Source organism: Umbelopsis ramanniana (assembly GCF_025399195.1).
Source record: "Umbelopsis ramanniana AG unplaced genomic scaffold K450scaffold_99, whole genome shotgun sequence".
Lineage (NCBI taxonomy): Eukaryota > Fungi > Mucoromycota > Umbelopsidomycetes > Umbelopsidales > Umbelopsidaceae > Umbelopsis > Umbelopsis ramanniana.
The window spans coordinates 22,778-39,433 of NW_026252185.1; the positions used below are offsets into that span (position 1 = coordinate 22,778).

The window sequence follows — 16,656 nt, forward strand, 5'->3', positions numbered from 1 at the left end:
TATTCCCAAATAGGCAAATGCTAACCACGGCTCGTAGGGATCATAGCAAAACGTCAACTGGGTGGGGAACACAGAGCAGACCAAAGAGCCTTTACGCCGGATGACCTTTCCGCTGGCTATCAAAGGTTCTCGCATTGCTCAATTTGTCCGGGAAGACACAAACACCACAGGCTTCGCGACTTTTTTTCTTTTATAATATCCAAACAACATTTCTATGAATGAGTGAAACGGAAAAAACAGGATGGTGTAGTCGACATGAAATTTGGCTAGGTTGGAATAGGATTTTTGAAAATGTGGGTTCTTTTTTTATAACTATTTTGTTTTCATGGAAGGGTGTTTAGTTCTTATGCTCTAAGGTGGCAATGACATCCTGGAATCTGGTAATATTTCTCAGGAACCAGTCACCGTAACGTCGTCCAACCTTGCTCTCAGCAATGTGAATCATGTCCTGCTTGATGCAGAAGTCCAAGTCAGAAGTAGAGACAATATCTCCTTCGAGGAGGTTGCCGGTAATCCACTTTTGTTGGCGGCTTCTTTGCTTGAACATCAAAAGCTGAGTTCTAAGCTCGTCAGCATCCATTTCAAGGAAAGCTGCCAATTTATCGATGCTCATGGTAGTGTACAACTTGAGGAATGATCGCAATGTTGGGATCATGGTCTGGTTATGTATATCACTGAGGAAAATCTTGGCATGGTGCTGGTAAGGCTCCTAACGATGAAAGTCCGTTAGTCATACTGCATATACCATCATTATTATTTTCGTGCTGGCTGGTGGCTTACATTGACCTGTGAAAGGGAAGCAGGGTCATCGAAGTTGGGTCCATTGGGAGAGATAAACTTGGGGCATGCATACTGGAAAAGGTCTTCATAAACACTAATGCTGTCCTCACTGCGATGATGCGAAATTTAGTATTGTCATCCATAAAGTGCATTTCATATTATATAAGGTAGCAGAAACGTACCCCTTTTGCATCTTGGCCAATTGGTCGCCATACTTCTCACGGAGATGGTTGTGAATGTTCTCATCGAGACGAGTTGGGCAGAGAGCAATGCACATAGCCAACAAAGCGTACATTTGATCACACTTCTTGGCGATCTGTCATAATCAAGTCAGCCAAAACATGAAAAGCGATAATTTTGTTCCTGAAACTAACTCTTTACCTGGTCAAACTGATATGAACGAGTATGGTATTGCTTGGTTCGTTGGATGAAAGTCAAGACAGTGGAGAAAGCTCTGATGGCATCAGCATATCTTCTCATCATCAAGTAAGAGAAACCAACGTAGTAGTATGTGGTAACGTGGCATGGAATGACACGAGAGAAGAGAGCCTTCTTGTTGAGTTCAATGTTATCCATCATCTTGAGTGCCAAGGTGTAGTCACCCAAAAGACAGTGAACACGCAAGAGACCAATGATAGAGAAGTATCCCAACATCTTGTAGAGAGGTCGTGAACCGTATTCACCAGCAGCTTCCCTGGGAGTGGCAAAACATTTAGCTGCAAGTTCATATCATACAAGCACGCATTTCCCACTCATACTTACAACATATCACCTCCGTTCTTGTTAACAAGAAGCTGTTCGTTGATGCGAGACTTTTGAATCAAGGAGTACAAGACATTGAGAACACTGTAGCAGCTCCAAATTTGCGGGTTGTCACGAAGCAAAGCAATCTCCTCTTCAGAGCGGTTCTTAATTCTGTTTCTGCAGTTGCAGAAAGACTGGAACTGGTAGATGAACTCGTCAATGATATCCCACAACCATTGGTTTGGAAGTTCAAGGTTAACGGGGAAGTCGGAATCTGTTAAGGTCATCGGTTAGCTTAGTGTCCAACTCATCACATATCCAAAAACCTTTGCACTTACTCAAGATATAGTTGAAGAGATCGCAGTAGTTCTCGTATGAGTGGAAGCGGTCTTGGATGGAAGGCGAAAGACGAGCATAAATATGACGATAGTACAATTCGCGGTACAAGGTCAAAAAGACTTGATCTGCAAGCGACAAAGCGTTAATGATCAATCACCCGTCTCAATATGTATATACGGCAAGACTAAACTTACCATCGTCAACGAGGGGAGAAATAAGTTCTGCCTCAGGCCATGGTTGCTTTGCGTAGAATCGGTCAGTGAGCTTGTTGAAAGTGACCTCGTAGAGAGTGTGCAATTCGTAAATGTTATTCTCAAGAACATTTCTGTGGAAGTAGGTGATGAAGTTCTTGATGGTGTCAGGGATCTCGACAGCAATAGGTTGCTTTTGAGAAGAAACAACGCCTAAAAGGAGGAATTATGTGTTATTGTGGGTATGATTCTATTAGATGCACTAGACAAAAAAAAGTTTTTCATGTGATTGTTTTGTTAAATCATTACCTTCTGAATCGAAACCGTCATCAACATCAGCATCCTGAGGATATTGAGCCGAAGTGACGAGTTCAACTTCGGCAGCAAGATCGTCTTCCTCGTAGTTATCGTGATACATGATCAACAAGAATTATGAATCAGCCACCCGAAGAAGTTTTGGCGATTTTGCTTGTCGTTTACCAGTAATTTTAAACACCGTCCAACTGCCCTATCAGACTGTGCTTGGGGTCTGCAAAACATGGTATGCGTAAGATTATTGCTATCATACGTGGAGACCCGCCTTTCTCTTCATATAAAGTCATGGAAGTTTTTATTACGATCTAATGAATACATTGTGCTGCGTCTTGGTTCTTGATTTCTCGTATTTGCGCACTGCTATTGCTTTGCTGGGCTGGGTTTACCAACCCAAGCAGGCAAAATCTCTTCAGGCCGTAGGAGTCTCAAACTTGCGCTTTTGTCTCTTATTCAACATGGACTACCATCTAGTGTCGGTGCCAGCATCAGGCAACAGACAAAATACCTTCCAGAATCTCAAAGGAAAATTGGCTGAATTTGCAAACACTTATTCGTTCAGCATTCCAGAGTTCAAAGTAAGTATGAAAAACAAAGAATTGGGAACCACCAATGCACGTACTCACCGCTATCAAACGCCTAGATTGGTACACTTGACGCCCTTGTTCTTCTGTCTGATGAATTGGTGAAATACGACATTACTTTTGAGCAGTCTGTGAACAAGATTGTCGACCTTATGCGTACCCTGTTGAAGGACCAGCAAAACGAATTAGCTAGCTGTCTCAAGGTTAATGACAGTACGTATCGTTCTTACTGGTGGTAATTCAGTTTTGATATAAGCTAATGACTAACGACGTGTCGTTTTTGTAGAGGATGTTGATGCCTATGTTAAGAGTTTCCAGTGGAATACAATGAAGTATCGAACTGACAAGTCTTTGCAAGAAACCACAGAGTTATTGCATCAGGTTTGTCAAGCAGAACAAATCAACTGTGTGCAGAAGATCGATCTCTAACGCCTTGTTCAATAGGATATGGTGTCTGCTGACAATGTCCTGAAGAATAAGATGAATAGCTATACCCAAACGAAAAGCGCTTTGCAGGCTTTACAACGCAAGGAGACGTGAGTGACAAACAACGATTTTGTGTTTGATTTTTGTATTTTCGTGTTGTGTACTAACTACGCTGTTCTCGCAGCGGAAACCTTTCCGTAAAGAATCTCAATGGCATAGTTAAGAAAGAACACTGTGTGCTCAACTCGGATTATCTCACTACACTTGTTGTAGCAGTACCAAAGTAAATTTTTATATCTCGTTTGAGACTGATCACGTTTACATCACATCTGACAACTCAATTGCTTTTAGGTCTCTTGTGAAGCGTTGGTACAGCACATATGAAACGTTGACTCAAATGATTGTTCCCCGATCCTCAGTGTAAGTTGAGAGCAAGGCGTGTTTATATACAACGTTAGAATGCTTCTATGCAAGGTTTGCTGACGTTACTTTTCGATCTCTTAGTAAAGTTGCTGAGGATGACGAATATGCATTATTCACCGTTACCCTATTCCAACGTGTTGCTGAAGAATTCACTCATAAAGCAAGAGAGGAGAGGTAGGGTCTTTTTTTTTCAAACACGACATGTGCTAAATCATGCAGTGGTGACTAAAGTCGATGCATCAGATTCATTGTCAGGGATTTCCAATATGACGAAAACGCTATGGAAAAGCAAAAGAAGGAAGCAGAGGAGACGATTACCTCAGAGCGAGAGCAGCAACAAATCATCATCCGACTTGCAAAGACCAATTTCAGTGAAGTGTTCTCATCATGGGTTCATCTTAAAGCGCTTCGAATCTTTGTCGAATCTGTACTGCGCTATGGATTGCCTCCGGATTTCACATCTGTCGTTATTGAGGTAGGCAGTGTTTTTAACTTTCATATGTTGCCTCTGACTCAGTACTAATGTCCGGCGAAAATTTGCTAGCCCAAGCCAAAGTGCCAAAGTAAGGTTGAGGATTCTTTGATGGCCCAGTACGGTCATCTAGGTGGTGTCTATGGCCAGCGAAGCAAGAAGAACGAGGCCAGAGATGAGCATCTCGACCACGAGTTCCAAAACGTCAACGATAGCAGCTACAAACCATGGGTGCAGTTTGACTTACATTTTGATCCGTTCCGCAAGTAGACAAGTGAACTTTTTCGCTTTTATATAAAACATAACAAATTCGCCCAATGTATATTTTCACGGCCAACAAAAGAGGATGTGAATGCTCTTATTTTTCCTTTCTTATACGTCAAGGCATTGAGCAGTGTAGTACGTAGCGCAAACTTTAAGAATGTCTTCTGTTTGTTACTGTGGGATTCTTTTTATGGAGTTGGGCTTGCAAAACATAATGATAAACTATCAACAATGGATGCAAATTAGCCACAGAAAAAAAAAGAGGTGTATTTAAGCAATCTATTTATTTTGTCTAATAGTTAGCAGCCATTTGTTGGCATGCCTTAAGGGAGTCGAGGTACCATTGGCAAGCAGTAACATCATTGTTACTGGTTTGAAGGCACTTGGTGAAGGCTTGGGCATCGGCCTCACAGGAAGCAGCACCAGTTGGCTGTTGTTGGAAGACCTGTTGAGGTGGCTGTTGGTATTGCTGTTGCTGTTGTTGAGGTTGTTGCGGTTCCTCAGAACCACCTCCACCGAACATGGAAGAAACGCCAGCAGTGATAGCGTGTCCGGCAGCTGAACCGACAGCTACACCAGCAGCTGTAGTGGCCACTGTGAGAATGAAACAATAGGTGTGAGTGAAAATGAACTTCCAAGCCACTCAACCACCACCGTGGTAGTCAAAAACATAAATTTTGATACTAACTTTGAGCAAAAAGACCTGGTTGCTGAGGGGCTGGGTGAGCTATGGCTGATGGAGCAGGAGCAGCAGGAGTCATAGCATGCTGTTGAGGAGCAGGTGGGGCTTGGTGCTGAACGGGTTGCTGACGAACAGGCGCAGTGTGTGCCTGACGGGTCTGCTGGGTTTGAGGAGCAGGAGCACGAGCAGGTGCGGATCGTCGAGTCTAAATGTACAGGTATGGTCAATGAATGAAACCAAAACAGTGGGTCACTTCTATGCATGGATCTTACCTGGCGAGGCATTTAGAAATTGAAGGAAAAAACAAAGGGTGGAGGATACAAGCGCTGGGGTGCCTGAAATGAGCCAATGACATTGAGCGGACTGTGAAGCACACAAAAAGACTGTCAATCAGCATGGGCTCAAGCCTCTTTTCTGTTTGGTAAAGTTCCAATCCTTTGCCACAATCAACATGACGAGGCTGAAGAGAAATTGATGATCGAAACTTCTATTAGGCTTGGCAATCCTTCCACTATAAGCAGATCCAGCTTGTGGTGGCAAAGCCTAATACTTGGCGACATGTACTTATTTGACGTGTGGCTGTCCAGTTGATTGTAGATACCATTTTCATCAGCGTGCTGGTATCGCAAATGGGAGATCTGAAGCCATTGATAAGAAGCTCATATTATCATATATCTGACACTGAGATGAAGGCCGTGCAGTTGACAGAAAAAGAAAATTTACTATTTATTAAAAAGAATGACCCCAACGTTCTACGTTTGTAGGGTTTTTTTTAGTGCTGCATTTTTGTGCACAACCTAAATGGCGGATGCCCAAATTTAACGTAGACCTGGCGTGTGATTGGCCAAAGTTCAAGCAAACGATGCTCTTTTGGCCTGCTCGCCTGTCCTGTCCCCTTGCCCAGCCAGAGTATATAGAGTGCGCAGCCTCAACCACGCTTCCTCCCTCCCTCTCTTTCTCTCTCAACCTACCTTCACTGAACTGAATCTCGGCTAATGTCGTCCAAATCCAAAATACAATCAGACCATGTCCCACGGATTAAGCTGGTCATTGTAGGCGACGGAGCTTGCGGCAAAACCTCGGTGCTTCATGTTTTCAAATATGGCACGTTTTCAAGGGTAAAGCCGCTTTCGCAGTACTTTTTCTTACCGGAAAGGTTGATCCACTGACATTGACATTTGTGCCCTTGCAACCTTAGGCTCATGTTAGTAGTTCTCGATGTTGTTAACTTTGATAGAGCTTTAAGAATCCTCTATCGTCTGACTTTCACCCAAAAAATACAACCCTTTCCATTTCTAGATACCGACAGTATTCGATAACTATGTTCATACAGTACAAGTAGACGGAAAGACGGTAGAGCTAGCTCTTTGGGATACGGCGTGAGTTTTCTTTTCTTATTATGGATGTAGTAGAGCTAAAAGTTTAAGATTTGATCGCCTAACTGCATTCACGAATCTCTTCAATATTAGCGGCCAAGAAGAATACGATGTAGGTGATATGCTACCCTTTCGGCCATTTTATGCATTAGTTCCAATGATACAAAATATATGGGCCCATACTGATCCATCATTAATTATTTAGAGAATTCGGATCCATTCGTACCCTGGAGCCAACGTCGTCTTGATATCATTTGCTATTGACACAAAAGATTCACTGGAAAATGTTACTTCGGAGGTAGGTTTCCCACACTCTTATCCGTAACCCCCCAAGAAAAGGGCGAGTTACAATCATCGCCACGATAACCCATGTTAAAACATTCAACCAATCTGCTAGTGGATCGAGGAAGTTAACAAAGAGTGTCCCGGTGTACCGATAATACTAGTGGGCCTCAAGAAAGATTTAAGGCCACAAGACGCCAGACGCAACGACAACACATTTGTTCACCCACGAGAGGTAAGAAAACGTGTGGCCTTGCATATTCGGAAGAGCAGCAGAAAGTTGATCTGCGTTTATTTATCTCTCCCATTTACTTAACATCAGGCGGAGATTGTGGCATCGAACATTGGCGCCCGTTCTTATATAGAATGCAGCGCGTTGACTGGTGAAGGTGTTCAAAAAGTATTTGATATTGCCGTCAGAGCTGGCCTGGTAAGTATTTCTTTTCGCTCCCTAAACGTATAGTTAGAGAGTTTAGAAGCTGATGTTACCCTTGAACAGATTCAAAAGCAAAAAGATGATACCGGATGCTGTATCATCCTGTAATACCATGGACCCTATATTTTCCAATCATCAACTCCACCCTACCCCGTTTACCTCGGCATACATTTGCTCATGGATACCAGCTGGTGAAACCCATCTGCCTATTTCCATTTTTTCTCCGCCTTAACAAACTAATTACAAACGGTCACCAATCCATTCCAACACGTACAAAGCCCATTCATGTTTTCTATCAACCACGCCTTACGCCTTTTTTGCCTTCAACGTCTTACACACCTGCAATAGCGTAAATTATGGTCATCCTCTTCCCTTCGCTTCTATATATTTAATTGGCACATCTTAGTTGTTCTCTGCCCTGTGTTTGGTTACAATTGATGGCTTTACATGCAATGGTACCTAAAAAAATTATGAGTATCATAGAAAGTAGGAGATTGGCACTATAGGGCAAACTTTTCGGAAATGTTTGGAGACCAGCTGCCAGTACCCAAGTATGGCACTCAGCGTTTGTAATACCTCTTTTTTATGCAGAGGGCTGTGTGAGCAGGATTAAAATGTACAAGGCTTATTGAAACTTCTCGGGGCATTGACCGATGGAAACATGCGAATTACCCATAAACCTGTTAAAAATGAGTTCAAAAATTTGGTAATAACGGATGTTTGTGGTATCCCCCACCATGCATTTTTATCTCTTCCGGACGCTACCATCATACTGTGCTTACTACTTGAGTGGTCCAAAGCCCCTACACCATTCGCTCCTCAATCAGTTCGAAAAGCCCAAAGTGCTGCTACTCAGTTCTCATAAATAAACATACTCATTTATTGAACATTTTTTTTCTTCTCGTGCAATTTCGTTTCAGCTCTGGAAGATCAGCAACACTGAAGGCATTGTTCCATCGACTATACTGTAAGTCAATATGATATTATACTTTGAAGTATGTATTGGACTGCAATAGTAGACTGTAATATTAGGCTTTTCATACAAATGTGGTGTCTTCCATTGTGGTTACTGGCTACCTTCCTTACATCTTTTTTTGCCTTCTATTTTTCGGACTGCTTGCCTGGGCTGGGAGCGGATGATGAAACTTTTAACAATTCTGGCCAAAGTGTCGTTCCATGTCCAGTGGCTCTCATCAAGAACATGTCGCTGTATTCATTCTTTGGATGCATGTTCACTGCATATGGACCACTCCTTAGCATATTTTTCTTATACATTTCCCGAGATGCCCAACTCGTTCTACTCATGGTGTGCAGGTACGGACGAATTCATAAGACTATCGAAACCGCTATATGTTGGGCCCGCTCATCTGACATTCCGTTTGGTATATGCGCTCAGTGCATTCTTTTGGTTGATCGCTATATTATTATCTTCAGTCATATGGTTTGCTGCAACACCGGCCCGTGATATGAACGCAGTTACAATCCTGCACAGTGTTATTTTGCAGGAACTATTTCGATGGGCATTGTTCAAGCTTTTGCAGTAAGTCCGGTTCAGAGTCACAAGCAGTCAACGGAATTCCAACATACTGATTATATGTAAAAGTCGAGCAGAAAAAGGGCTAATGATCGTATCCAAAAACCCCAAATCACGATACAATCGCTCTGTATTTGCTTTTGGTGAGAATCGCGTTAGACCATCATGTAACTTTACTCTCATCATCGTTGACCTCTTCCTTTTTGTGCCTTAGTCTCTGGCTTCGGGTTTGGATTGACAAGTGCATTGGTCACTTACATTTCCACCCTTGTACAAACGATTCAACCTGGCGTCATCATGTGTCCGTCGTGTCCAAAAGCTACTCTATTCTTTATCTCAGCCATTAACACTTCTTTGACGTCGTTACAACATATAACATGGATGATGATCGCCTTCGAAGCATATCTCAATCTACCAACACTGTTAGGAATCCTGCAAGGCGCTTGGGTGCTGGCAAGTCATTTTGGAGTCTCATACGCGGTAGGTATTTTGTTCTTCGCATGGCCGTCGATCCGCGTATCTAAATCGTCCGAAACCTCTTTTCTTGTACAGATGTTACTCAATGCGTCAGAGTCTGTGTCTCTAGGTTGCGTTTACGCTATTGTCATCCAGGTTGTTATCTTAGCTATTTCTACAACCCTAGTGGTACTCAATCTCAAAAAGCACTACGGCGCCGCTGTCTTCTCAAGAACGCAACGGTAGCGAAACCTGAAGACTGCAAAGCGCGAGTTCGACAATATCCCCACTTTTTTCTTTTTTTTTTTGCAATATAGATAGGAAACATTATACAAGAACAAAAAAAATACAATAACATTTTGAATCTTCACCATCTTTTTCAACATATGTATATAACCAAACAATTTCTTTATCAATCCAAGTCAAGAGGGCCGGAAGGAGGGTTCGGATTGCTAGAAGACGACGATGGATTGTTTCCATTGGCGCCAGCGTTATGGTTGGTATTGTCCGAGTTCGGATGGCTATCTTGTTGCTGCTGCGTTTGGTTGTTGCTACTACCTCCCCATCTAAACGCTCCTGGAATAGTCGACTCCCAAGAAAAGGTAGTAGTCCTTGAATCGGATGTTGGATGTGATGTTTGGCTAGACGTCGTTTGATTTTGATTGGATGTGCTTGCTTCGGTGGTATTCGATGTGTTGTGCGCTGTTTCTGATGGCGTATCTTTTGGTAATTGACCAGTGATCAACGAGTATCGGCTTGAAACATTCAATCAGTTAGCATTTCCGTTTGTTAATGAATATGGTAGACCAAATATGTGACACTTACCAGACAGGACAAGTGCCATTTACTTTTAACCAAGGCGTGATACAGTCTGCGTGGTATCCATGCTCACACGGCAATATCGTCACTTCCTCATTCAGATTGAAATCGTCTGTACAAATGGCGCAATGTGCGTATTTTTCTATACGTCAAGCAATGTAAGTGAATCGTTCGATTGCTCAATACCTTCCAAGGTGGACAAAAGCTTACCGAGTTCTGTCTCCTTGAGCTTCTTCTTTTCTAAGCCGTCTATTATTTCGTCTGTAGCCGGGGGTGGTGCATGGTCACTATTAGGCGTTTAAATTGAAATATTAGAACAGTGACGAGTAATCAGGACCTCAAGTCATTTCCTAACGCACCTATTTGCCTGCTCCATCAATTGGGTAATGATATTGTCCAATCCAGTCTGACTGAACACATAATCTCCTGGATTGGCACTACCGCCAAAATTGAGACTAATGGGCGATCCGCTCAATCCGGATATCATCTGAATGAGACTTCGAAAATAGCTTGGTTAAGGACCATAGTCATTGCAATGTCGAACATCCGCAGATAACGATGAACGTAAACCTACTTAATCATGTTGGCGGTACGCGCATCTCGGTTTTCAGCTGGTCTTGGTGATTCTGTTCTCTGATACGTGGTATTTTGTGAGCTATGGAAAGAACCCGGCATAGTCGATGGTTGGTCACTTTGAACCGACCGAAATCTCAATCCTCCATCCGCGCCAAAGCTGCCCATAAACATGACTGGTTGTCGATGTCTACCAACGCGAGTTCCATCTCCACCACCAGGTGTTGGTTGACCAACATCAGGATTACTTCTCGAGGTGTTATTATTGTTTGGTCCTCTTTCTTGTTGTTCTGGTGGTGTTGGCAGGTTTCCGTTTAAGAGAGCATTAAGCATGGAATACAATGCACCTCCGTTTTCTGGCGCATTAGTGCTCGAGTCAAAGAACTGAAATACGTTGCTGTTAGGTCCACTTGTGCTGAAAGTATTGTAAGACGCCGGGGTAGATCCCATAACTGGATCTTCTTCATATAGCGGGGCAATGAAATCTCGAGGATCATTCTCAGGTTCAATCTACACGAGGACATGCGCAGCACACTGAGTATATGACTAATATATCGCGTTATTAAACCCAGCATAGCTTTACTTACCTGTTCAACAAACTGGCCATTACAAGTTTGACATATAGGATCAGGGGCCATCAGCACTTGCACTTCCCTTTGGCATTGGTGGCACCAAAAATGCGGTGATTGTGGTGGCATTCGTGTGTATTGCGGAAGAAACCGAGTGAGTATCTTGTTTCGGTCACACAGTTTTTTTGCCAATTGAAATCTTTACGAGTTTACTGGCTGGTTCCAACGTCACAAGGCGCTTCCATTCACTCCCAACTTAAACCATGCTTTCGTTTCTTTAATGCAAATTTAAATTCACTTGTTCATCCTTAGTAGTCGTCTTTTAGTCAATGATAAAGCCTTCTTTCATTCTTCAGCGACTACCAAGCGGTAACACCGCTCAGAGAGCAATTGAGGTAGGTAAACCAAAAGCGGAAATTATTGGTTGGGTTGTTTTGACGTCATCGCGTGGCCGATGATGATGGGATCGGCTTCAGCAAACAATGGAAGAAAAATGAAGTCTTCCTGAACACGAAAAGAACAAAAATGAAAAGCCAAGTAAGGGTAAATTCCCTTCTGGAGACTCAAGTTTTACTTCCTTATCACGTAGCTCGTTTATTAAATTACTATGCAAGGTACTGCAATGCCACCTTATCTAATATCGAGCCTTGAGGTAAATATGAAAAACTCCATGTATATCCAACCGATATTAGAAACCAACGTATTTCTACATGGAAAATTAAGAACACTCACAGCGGTCCATACCAACACTGGTTGACAAAAGGCTTCATACATTCATGCTAAACAAAAGGAGAACCTCTTTATGATAAAGACACTTTTGGCCAGCAGGGTAAAAGCAGCATGACGATCTCTTTAATTTGGCTATATTTTTTTTTTGTTCTAACGGGACTCTTTTCTCTAGCGATAACGGACGCAGGTGAGAGACAATTTAAAACTCAACATTTCCCTCACCCACAACCCTTTACTGCTCTCTTTCTACTTCACTGACTGATCAAATCGACTGCCATGTTGGTATTGAGGCACAACTCTCTTGCAGCGGAGGACTTGTTTATAGTCGAAAGGGTATATATATACAACGTTTTACATTCATAAATTCAACACGCCCTCACCTCGATACTCATTGGTTAATTTAATAATTCTCACAGACTATGATAAAATTCATAAATGGAACTTCATTCAAAATCACATCAGAATTCGAAGCTTTATCGAAATCGCGCGCTGAGCTTTACGGTTACGTGCTTGGAATGTTTGTAGCTTTGAAACTCGATACCGCCATTGGCGCAACGGCATCGCAACTTCTTGACTTTATAATTGATGTTGATCATGGCTATCTCAACAACCCATATCACTCCTTTTTCCATGCTGTCGATGTGACGGCTGTTATATACTATATGGTCATCGACTTGCACGCTACACAATATCTTTCAACACTGGACATCGGTGCTCTTTTGATTGCCGCTTTGTGTCACGACATAGGCCATGTATGTTAAAATGTGGCAGTTGAACCACAATTTGTCACCCAAGACGAAGAAAAAAGTGCACTAACAGAAAATTTTTCTTTATGTCTTAATTTAGCCCGGCTATAACAATGTGTATCAAGTGAATCGAAAATCGGATTTAGCTGTACGGTATAACAATACCTCGGTCTTGGAATCCCACTCCTGCACATTAACCATGGACCTGTTAACGCACCACCAATTGCTGCGCCGACTGAAGAAAGTATCACAAGAAGCTGGAAAAACTGTCACAGAGCAACAGTTCCGATCTTCTATTATTAAAATGATTCTTGCAACGGATATGATATTCCATTATGAACTCCAAGAACAGCTAGGAAGTCTTATAGAACACATCACTCCTTCTGACGACGAATGGGATTCCGAAGAGGATAATATTGAAGGCGATGCACAGCCACCTGCAACGGACATACATTCATTGAACCGCCACATGGAGGAAGTGTCTGTAAGCACAGCGAATGATGGTCGACCTACGCTTCAACCGCCTATAGTGAATGAACCTTTTGATATAAGGTCATCGGGTGTAGACTTGGACGATAAACAACGGCAAACTTTTTGCAATATCTTATTACACGCCGCTGATATTAGTAATACTGTTCGACCTTGGCCACTATGTCAGCAATGGTCAGACCTTGTTATCCAAGAATTCTTTCGGCAAGGAGATGCTGAGAAATTGCATGGCCTGGCTGTATCACCCGGTATGGATAGGGATGAGGCCACGCAACAAAACGTATCGCTCAAGTTCAGTGATTTTGTCGTCAAGCCCTACTTTGAAGCATTCGCTGAATTTCTTCCAGCCGCATCCACCTACTTGGACACTTTAGCGGAAAACAGAGCACAATGGGAGCGCATTCGAGATCGACCGACTTCAGTCACCCCACCACCCAACCCTGAAGAGAATCAACTTCCATCTTCCATCCTACCCAAGCGACCTATCCTCAACCCAACCGGTAGACGAGTTAGTGTTGCAGCTGGTATTGTTGTTATTCCCGACCACGCCAACCTGTTCCGACCAGCAAGTGCTCGAGGTCATCGAAGAGGTTTGCATGGATCTAGAAGTTCCAGTCAACAAGTGGTGCCAACGCGATCCATGACGGACGATGAAACCATGAGAAGTACAGACCCTGTCATCCGTAGAAAGAGTGACGAACCCGGATTTACTCTGCGGAAAACAATGCAGGCAGAAGTACAGCGTAAGCAAAAGGAACACAATCTTCTGTTGACGCCACAGCACACTGGGAGATCAAGACGGTCAAGTTCACTAGATCCGGAGACAACCAAAAGTAGGTTAAATACTCCATGTTTAGTCAAAGTTTATCCGGACGAGATCACTGACCCTTTTATTTTCCTCACAGTAATACACAACATGTTTCCCAACCATTCAACAAAAATCGATCCATCATCCTCTGTAAAGCAGGATCCATAATTACATATAACCACCCCACCCCCACTCCCATGCAACTTTAGAGCATATCAATCACCAACACATATAGATTCGCAACCAATTCAGATGTTATATATACAAACCCCCTCTCCCTTCATTCTAATTGTCTTTATTTCTCTGTAGTTTATACTTCTCTTCAATGATAGTTTGTAGCATATAAGTTTTTTTTTGTAAATTACCATAGAAAACCAAATTTGCACACCACTTCAATGATCATGAGATCTAATCCACTGTCCGTACCTACTTTGATTGAACTCCAAACCCCTTTGTAATAATAAACATCGGCTCAAAGCTGATGAATTATATGTTTGTGTGTTACAATCACTGTTGTAAAGCTGCTTATTTTTTCCTACCGTGACGAAGTGTGTGCCAACCGCCAAGAGAGTGAAAAGTTTAAAAGTCACCACCTTGAGCGGCCTGAATCAGCCAAATCAAGAGAAGTTTCAATTTCATTTGCCCTGATACTCGCGCTTTTAAAAGCCACCTTTTACCTATAAAAAAAAAAAAAAAAAACCTCGCTGGGACGAGTGCATTACGAAAATTTTCAGTTGCATGGGCAGTTTGAAGTGCCTTGGTTCGCGTAATTCTATAGGAATGGAAAGAAGATTCTTTCAACGGTATTTATTTTCTATATCAAGTATTTTGAGCATTTTCAGCCTTGCATCAAAGCTACTTTGTGTGCCAAGGCGCAGCTAAGCTTTTTTGACCGCACCTCAACAAAATTACCAATTCTGGAAGTAATTCACCGTACTGTCCGTAATGCTCAACCTTTATCCTCAAACTTCGTTGGCAATATAAATACCACCGATTAATACAAGCAAGAGAATATATTATCACGAAAACAACTTCCAAATAATGTCTTCTGTCTCTAGCCTTATCGCTACCCCAACTCTCGTTCCCTCCGTTATTGCAGCGTAAGTTACTGAACATCAGCGATAAATGGTTTGACAGCAATTTAACGTGTTTCAATTTAGTCTTGTATTCGGTGTGGAACTTGTAGGTATTGGCATTCGATACTTCACCAGCGGTCTTTTCGAGCCCTACTTGTATCTAGTCAAACTTGCGCGTAAGTACCATGCATATCAAGGCATCAATCCCATTTCTAAAAGCTAACACCTCCCCTAAAGTTATTCGAACTATCTCTGAAGTTATGAAAATTGTTTGGACGCGAATCGATGATCCAAGCTCAACCTTTATCCTTATCACGGAAATCCTTAGCAAAGTCGGTTCTGTCTTTGTCTTGTTCACCCTTTTCCGAACTCTCACTTATTGGGTTCGTATCCGGTGTTATCCTGGTCAAATTATGCCTATGCTTGTGGACAGAACCCTGCGACTCAGTCTGTTGATTGCTTTGGTTGGTCAAATTTTGGGTATCGTCGGTATTGTTGAGATGATGAATGCAGACGACTATTCCCTTGGTGTCACACTCCGCGACGTTTCAAGAGTCATGCTTCTTGTTGCAAGTGTTGTCTTCATTCTCTTGGTCCTCATGAACTCCGCAAGAGCTCGCGATCCCAGCACCGCCTTTATGCTTATCATTCTTGGCATCATTGCTGCTGTTCGTGCAACATATGATGTGATTGCTATTATTGTTCCGTCCACTAGCGTTATTGCTACTAGTGAAATCGTTCAGTTGTGCTTTGACTCCGTTCCTGAAGCCCTGGCTATCGGTATTTGCATCTTCTATAACCTTTCCAGAGTCACCAACAATTACCAGGTATGCTTTCATTGTGGGACTACCAAATAGGCATACCCCGTTATTCACAACAACCATTTCTCTTTAGGTTAACGCTCCAGTAGTAGTAGACGATGTTTACGAACAAAACGTGCAGTACAACGGTCCAACCCAGTACGTCGGCGGCCAATACCAGGCATCCTACCCTCAATATAGCCAAAAGTCAGGCTTCTAGACGCGTCAGTCAACCACCAGCATATAACTCAACTCACGCTTTTCAATGCTACTATTATTGTATAGCTTTATGTCAGCTTTTATTCTTAGATCCCTGTAGCATAGCACCCTTCCACCTCCTTGTATAACCCTATAGACTGCTGTTCATATGTATAAAGCTTGACCTTATGTATTTATACTGTTAGTTGGCGGAATGAGGACGAGGATGTGGTTATAGGCTCTAGAGCCACGCTTTTATTCTCAGTCATATAAATAATAAAAATTTTCTATCTAATGTATCCCAGATCTCTATGCCACGCCAGCATGTTCGCCTTTGTGGCCTGGGAGGGTCAACTTCTAACTTAATTTTTTGTGATCTTTCTTTTGTTTGGGAGGGAGGCCACCACATCCTCGTCCTCATTCCGCCAACTAACAGTTGCGTGTCGTTCCTAACACAACTGTAGTGTGGCTCCATTCGTCCTCAGATGTGGTTACTTTTCCGTACTAGGCGAACATGGTCTCTAAAATTTGTTGTCCACGGACATGTT

General features: G+C 42.6%; 8 protein-coding genes across 8 annotated transcripts; 4 read left to right on the forward strand and 4 right to left on the reverse strand.

The window, feature by feature from the left end:
• Positions 1–40: 40 nt before the first annotated feature.
• Positions 41–2,497, reverse strand: K450DRAFT_262659 (uncharacterized protein). The gene is made up of 8 exons (XM_051592514.1): positions 2,364–2,497; positions 2,058–2,267; positions 1,863–1,988; positions 1,543–1,798; positions 1,162–1,474; positions 963–1,096; positions 781–889; positions 41–709 (listed from the first exon to the last, which is right to left on the reverse strand). The coding sequence occupies exons 1-8, from the start codon at positions 2,470–2,472 to the stop codon at positions 338–340; spliced, it is 1,629 nt and encodes a 542-aa protein (XP_051440258.1). The 5' UTR covers positions 2,473–2,497; the 3' UTR covers positions 41–337.
• Positions 2,498–2,811: 314 nt separating this feature from the next.
• K450DRAFT_262665 (uncharacterized protein) lies at positions 2,812–4,664 on the forward strand. The gene is made up of 9 exons (XM_051592515.1): positions 2,812–2,944; positions 3,010–3,163; positions 3,237–3,331; positions 3,395–3,486; positions 3,561–3,659; positions 3,728–3,796; positions 3,881–3,973; positions 4,043–4,274; positions 4,344–4,664. Exons 1-9 carry the CDS (start codon positions 2,825–2,827, stop codon positions 4,539–4,541), a joined length of 1,152 nt encoding a protein of 383 aa, XP_051440259.1. The 5' UTR covers positions 2,812–2,824; the 3' UTR covers positions 4,542–4,664.
• K450DRAFT_262671 (uncharacterized protein) lies at positions 4,553–5,552 on the reverse strand. Its single transcript, XM_051592516.1, has 3 exons — positions 5,490–5,552; positions 5,224–5,422; positions 4,553–5,129 (listed from the first exon to the last, which is right to left on the reverse strand). Exons 1-3 carry the CDS (start codon positions 5,499–5,501, stop codon positions 4,828–4,830), a joined length of 513 nt encoding a protein of 170 aa, XP_051440260.1. The 5' UTR covers positions 5,502–5,552; the 3' UTR covers positions 4,553–4,827.
• Positions 5,553–6,120: 568 nt separating this feature from the next.
• Positions 6,121–7,696, forward strand: K450DRAFT_262679 (uncharacterized protein). Its single transcript, XM_051592517.1, has 8 exons — positions 6,121–6,335; positions 6,416–6,421; positions 6,517–6,596; positions 6,687–6,705; positions 6,799–6,891; positions 6,991–7,110; positions 7,198–7,305; positions 7,375–7,696. The coding sequence occupies exons 1-8, from the start codon at positions 6,213–6,215 to the stop codon at positions 7,417–7,419; spliced, it is 594 nt and encodes a 197-aa protein (XP_051440261.1). The 5' UTR covers positions 6,121–6,212; the 3' UTR covers positions 7,420–7,696.
• Positions 7,697–8,512: 816 nt separating this feature from the next.
• On the forward strand, positions 8,513–9,547 carry K450DRAFT_181125 (uncharacterized protein; the record flags this gene model as incomplete). The annotated part of the gene is made up of 5 exons (XM_051584356.1): positions 8,513–8,625; positions 8,708–8,851; positions 8,915–8,988; positions 9,060–9,325; positions 9,398–9,547. The coding sequence occupies 5 exons, from the start codon at positions 8,513–8,515 to the stop codon at positions 9,545–9,547; spliced, it is 747 nt and encodes a 248-aa protein (XP_051440262.1).
• An 83-nt stretch (positions 9,548–9,630) lies between these two features.
• K450DRAFT_262686 (uncharacterized protein) lies at positions 9,631–11,605 on the reverse strand. The gene is made up of 6 exons (XM_051592518.1): positions 11,281–11,605; positions 10,695–11,203; positions 10,480–10,617; positions 10,331–10,407; positions 10,127–10,262; positions 9,631–10,056 (listed from the first exon to the last, which is right to left on the reverse strand). Exons 1-6 carry the CDS (start codon positions 11,389–11,391, stop codon positions 9,714–9,716), a joined length of 1,314 nt encoding a protein of 437 aa, XP_051440263.1. The 5' UTR covers positions 11,392–11,605; the 3' UTR covers positions 9,631–9,713.
• A 563-nt stretch (positions 11,606–12,168) lies between these two features.
• Positions 12,169–14,314, forward strand: K450DRAFT_262693 (uncharacterized protein). The gene is made up of 4 exons (XM_051592519.1): positions 12,169–12,324; positions 12,408–12,743; positions 12,838–14,059; positions 14,132–14,314. Exons 1-4 carry the CDS (start codon positions 12,268–12,270, stop codon positions 14,200–14,202), a joined length of 1,686 nt encoding a protein of 561 aa, XP_051440264.1. The 5' UTR covers positions 12,169–12,267; the 3' UTR covers positions 14,203–14,314.
• Positions 14,315–16,303: 1,989 nt separating this feature from the next.
• K450DRAFT_262695 (uncharacterized protein) lies at positions 16,304–16,633 on the reverse strand. Its single transcript, XM_051592520.1, has one exon. The coding sequence runs from the start codon at positions 16,581–16,583 to the stop codon at positions 16,374–16,376; it is 210 nt and encodes a 69-aa protein (XP_051440265.1). The 5' UTR covers positions 16,584–16,633; the 3' UTR covers positions 16,304–16,373.
• Positions 16,634–16,656: the final 23 nt, after the last annotated feature.

What these genes read in the sequence shown, in the direction of transcription:
- K450DRAFT_262659 (XM_051592514.1), bottom strand. Translation starts at nt 2,472, where the DNA reads ATGTATCACGATAACTACGAGGAAGACGATCTTGCTGCCGAAGTTGAA. An exon ending in GTTCATATCAGTTTGACCAG is followed by an intron (nt 1,097 to 1,161) that starts GTAAAGAGTTAG and finishes TGATTATGACAG; the next exon opens with ATCGCCAAGAAGTGTGATCA. An exon ending in TTGGCCAAGATGCAAAAGGG is followed by an intron (nt 890 to 962) that starts GTACGTTTCTGC and finishes GCATCATCGCAG; the next exon opens with TGAGGACAGCATTAGTGTTT.
- K450DRAFT_262665 (XM_051592515.1), top strand. Translation starts at nt 2,825, where the DNA reads ATGGACTACCATCTAGTGTCGGTGCCAGCATCAGGCAACAGACAAAAT. An exon ending in CCACAGAGTTATTGCATCAG is followed by an intron (nt 3,332 to 3,394) that starts GTTTGTCAAGCA and finishes CTTGTTCAATAG; the next exon opens with GATATGGTGTCTGCTGACAA. An exon ending in TCACATCTGTCGTTATTGAG is followed by an intron (nt 4,275 to 4,343) that starts GTAGGCAGTGTT and finishes AAAATTTGCTAG; the next exon opens with CCCAAGCCAAAGTGCCAAAG.
- K450DRAFT_262671 (XM_051592516.1), bottom strand. An exon ending in ACCAGGTCTTTTTGCTCAAA is followed by an intron (nt 5,130 to 5,223) that starts GTTAGTATCAAA and finishes TCATTCTCACAG; the next exon opens with TGGCCACTACAGCTGCTGGT.
- K450DRAFT_262679 (XM_051592517.1), top strand. Translation starts at nt 6,213, where the DNA reads ATGTCGTCCAAATCCAAAATACAATCAGACCATGTCCCACGGATTAAG. An exon ending in TGGAAAATGTTACTTCGGAG is followed by an intron (nt 6,892 to 6,990) that starts GTAGGTTTCCCA and finishes CCAATCTGCTAG; the next exon opens with TGGATCGAGGAAGTTAACAA. An exon ending in CATTTGTTCACCCACGAGAG is followed by an intron (nt 7,111 to 7,197) that starts GTAAGAAAACGT and finishes ACTTAACATCAG; the next exon opens with GCGGAGATTGTGGCATCGAA.
- K450DRAFT_262686 (XM_051592518.1), bottom strand. Translation starts at nt 11,391, where the DNA reads ATGCCACCACAATCACCGCATTTTTGGTGCCACCAATGCCAAAGGGAA. An exon ending in CGTACCGCCAACATGATTAA is followed by an intron (nt 10,618 to 10,694) that starts GTAGGTTTACGT and finishes CTATTTTCGAAG; the next exon opens with TCTCATTCAGATGATATCCG. An exon ending in GCTCAAGGAGACAGAACTCG is followed by an intron (nt 10,263 to 10,330) that starts GTAAGCTTTTGT and finishes CTTGACGTATAG; the next exon opens with AAAAATACGCACATTGCGCC.
- K450DRAFT_262693 (XM_051592519.1), top strand. Translation starts at nt 12,268, where the DNA reads ATGTTGGTATTGAGGCACAACTCTCTTGCAGCGGAGGACTTGTTTATA. An exon ending in ACTTGTTTATAGTCGAAAGG is followed by an intron (nt 12,325 to 12,407) that starts GTATATATATAC and finishes TAATTCTCACAG; the next exon opens with ACTATGATAAAATTCATAAA. An exon ending in AGATCCGGAGACAACCAAAA is followed by an intron (nt 14,060 to 14,131) that starts GTAGGTTAAATA and finishes TTTTCCTCACAG; the next exon opens with TAATACACAACATGTTTCCC.
- K450DRAFT_262695 (XM_051592520.1), bottom strand. Translation starts at nt 16,583, where the DNA reads ATGGAGCCACACTACAGTTGTGTTAGGAACGACACGCAACTGTTAGTT.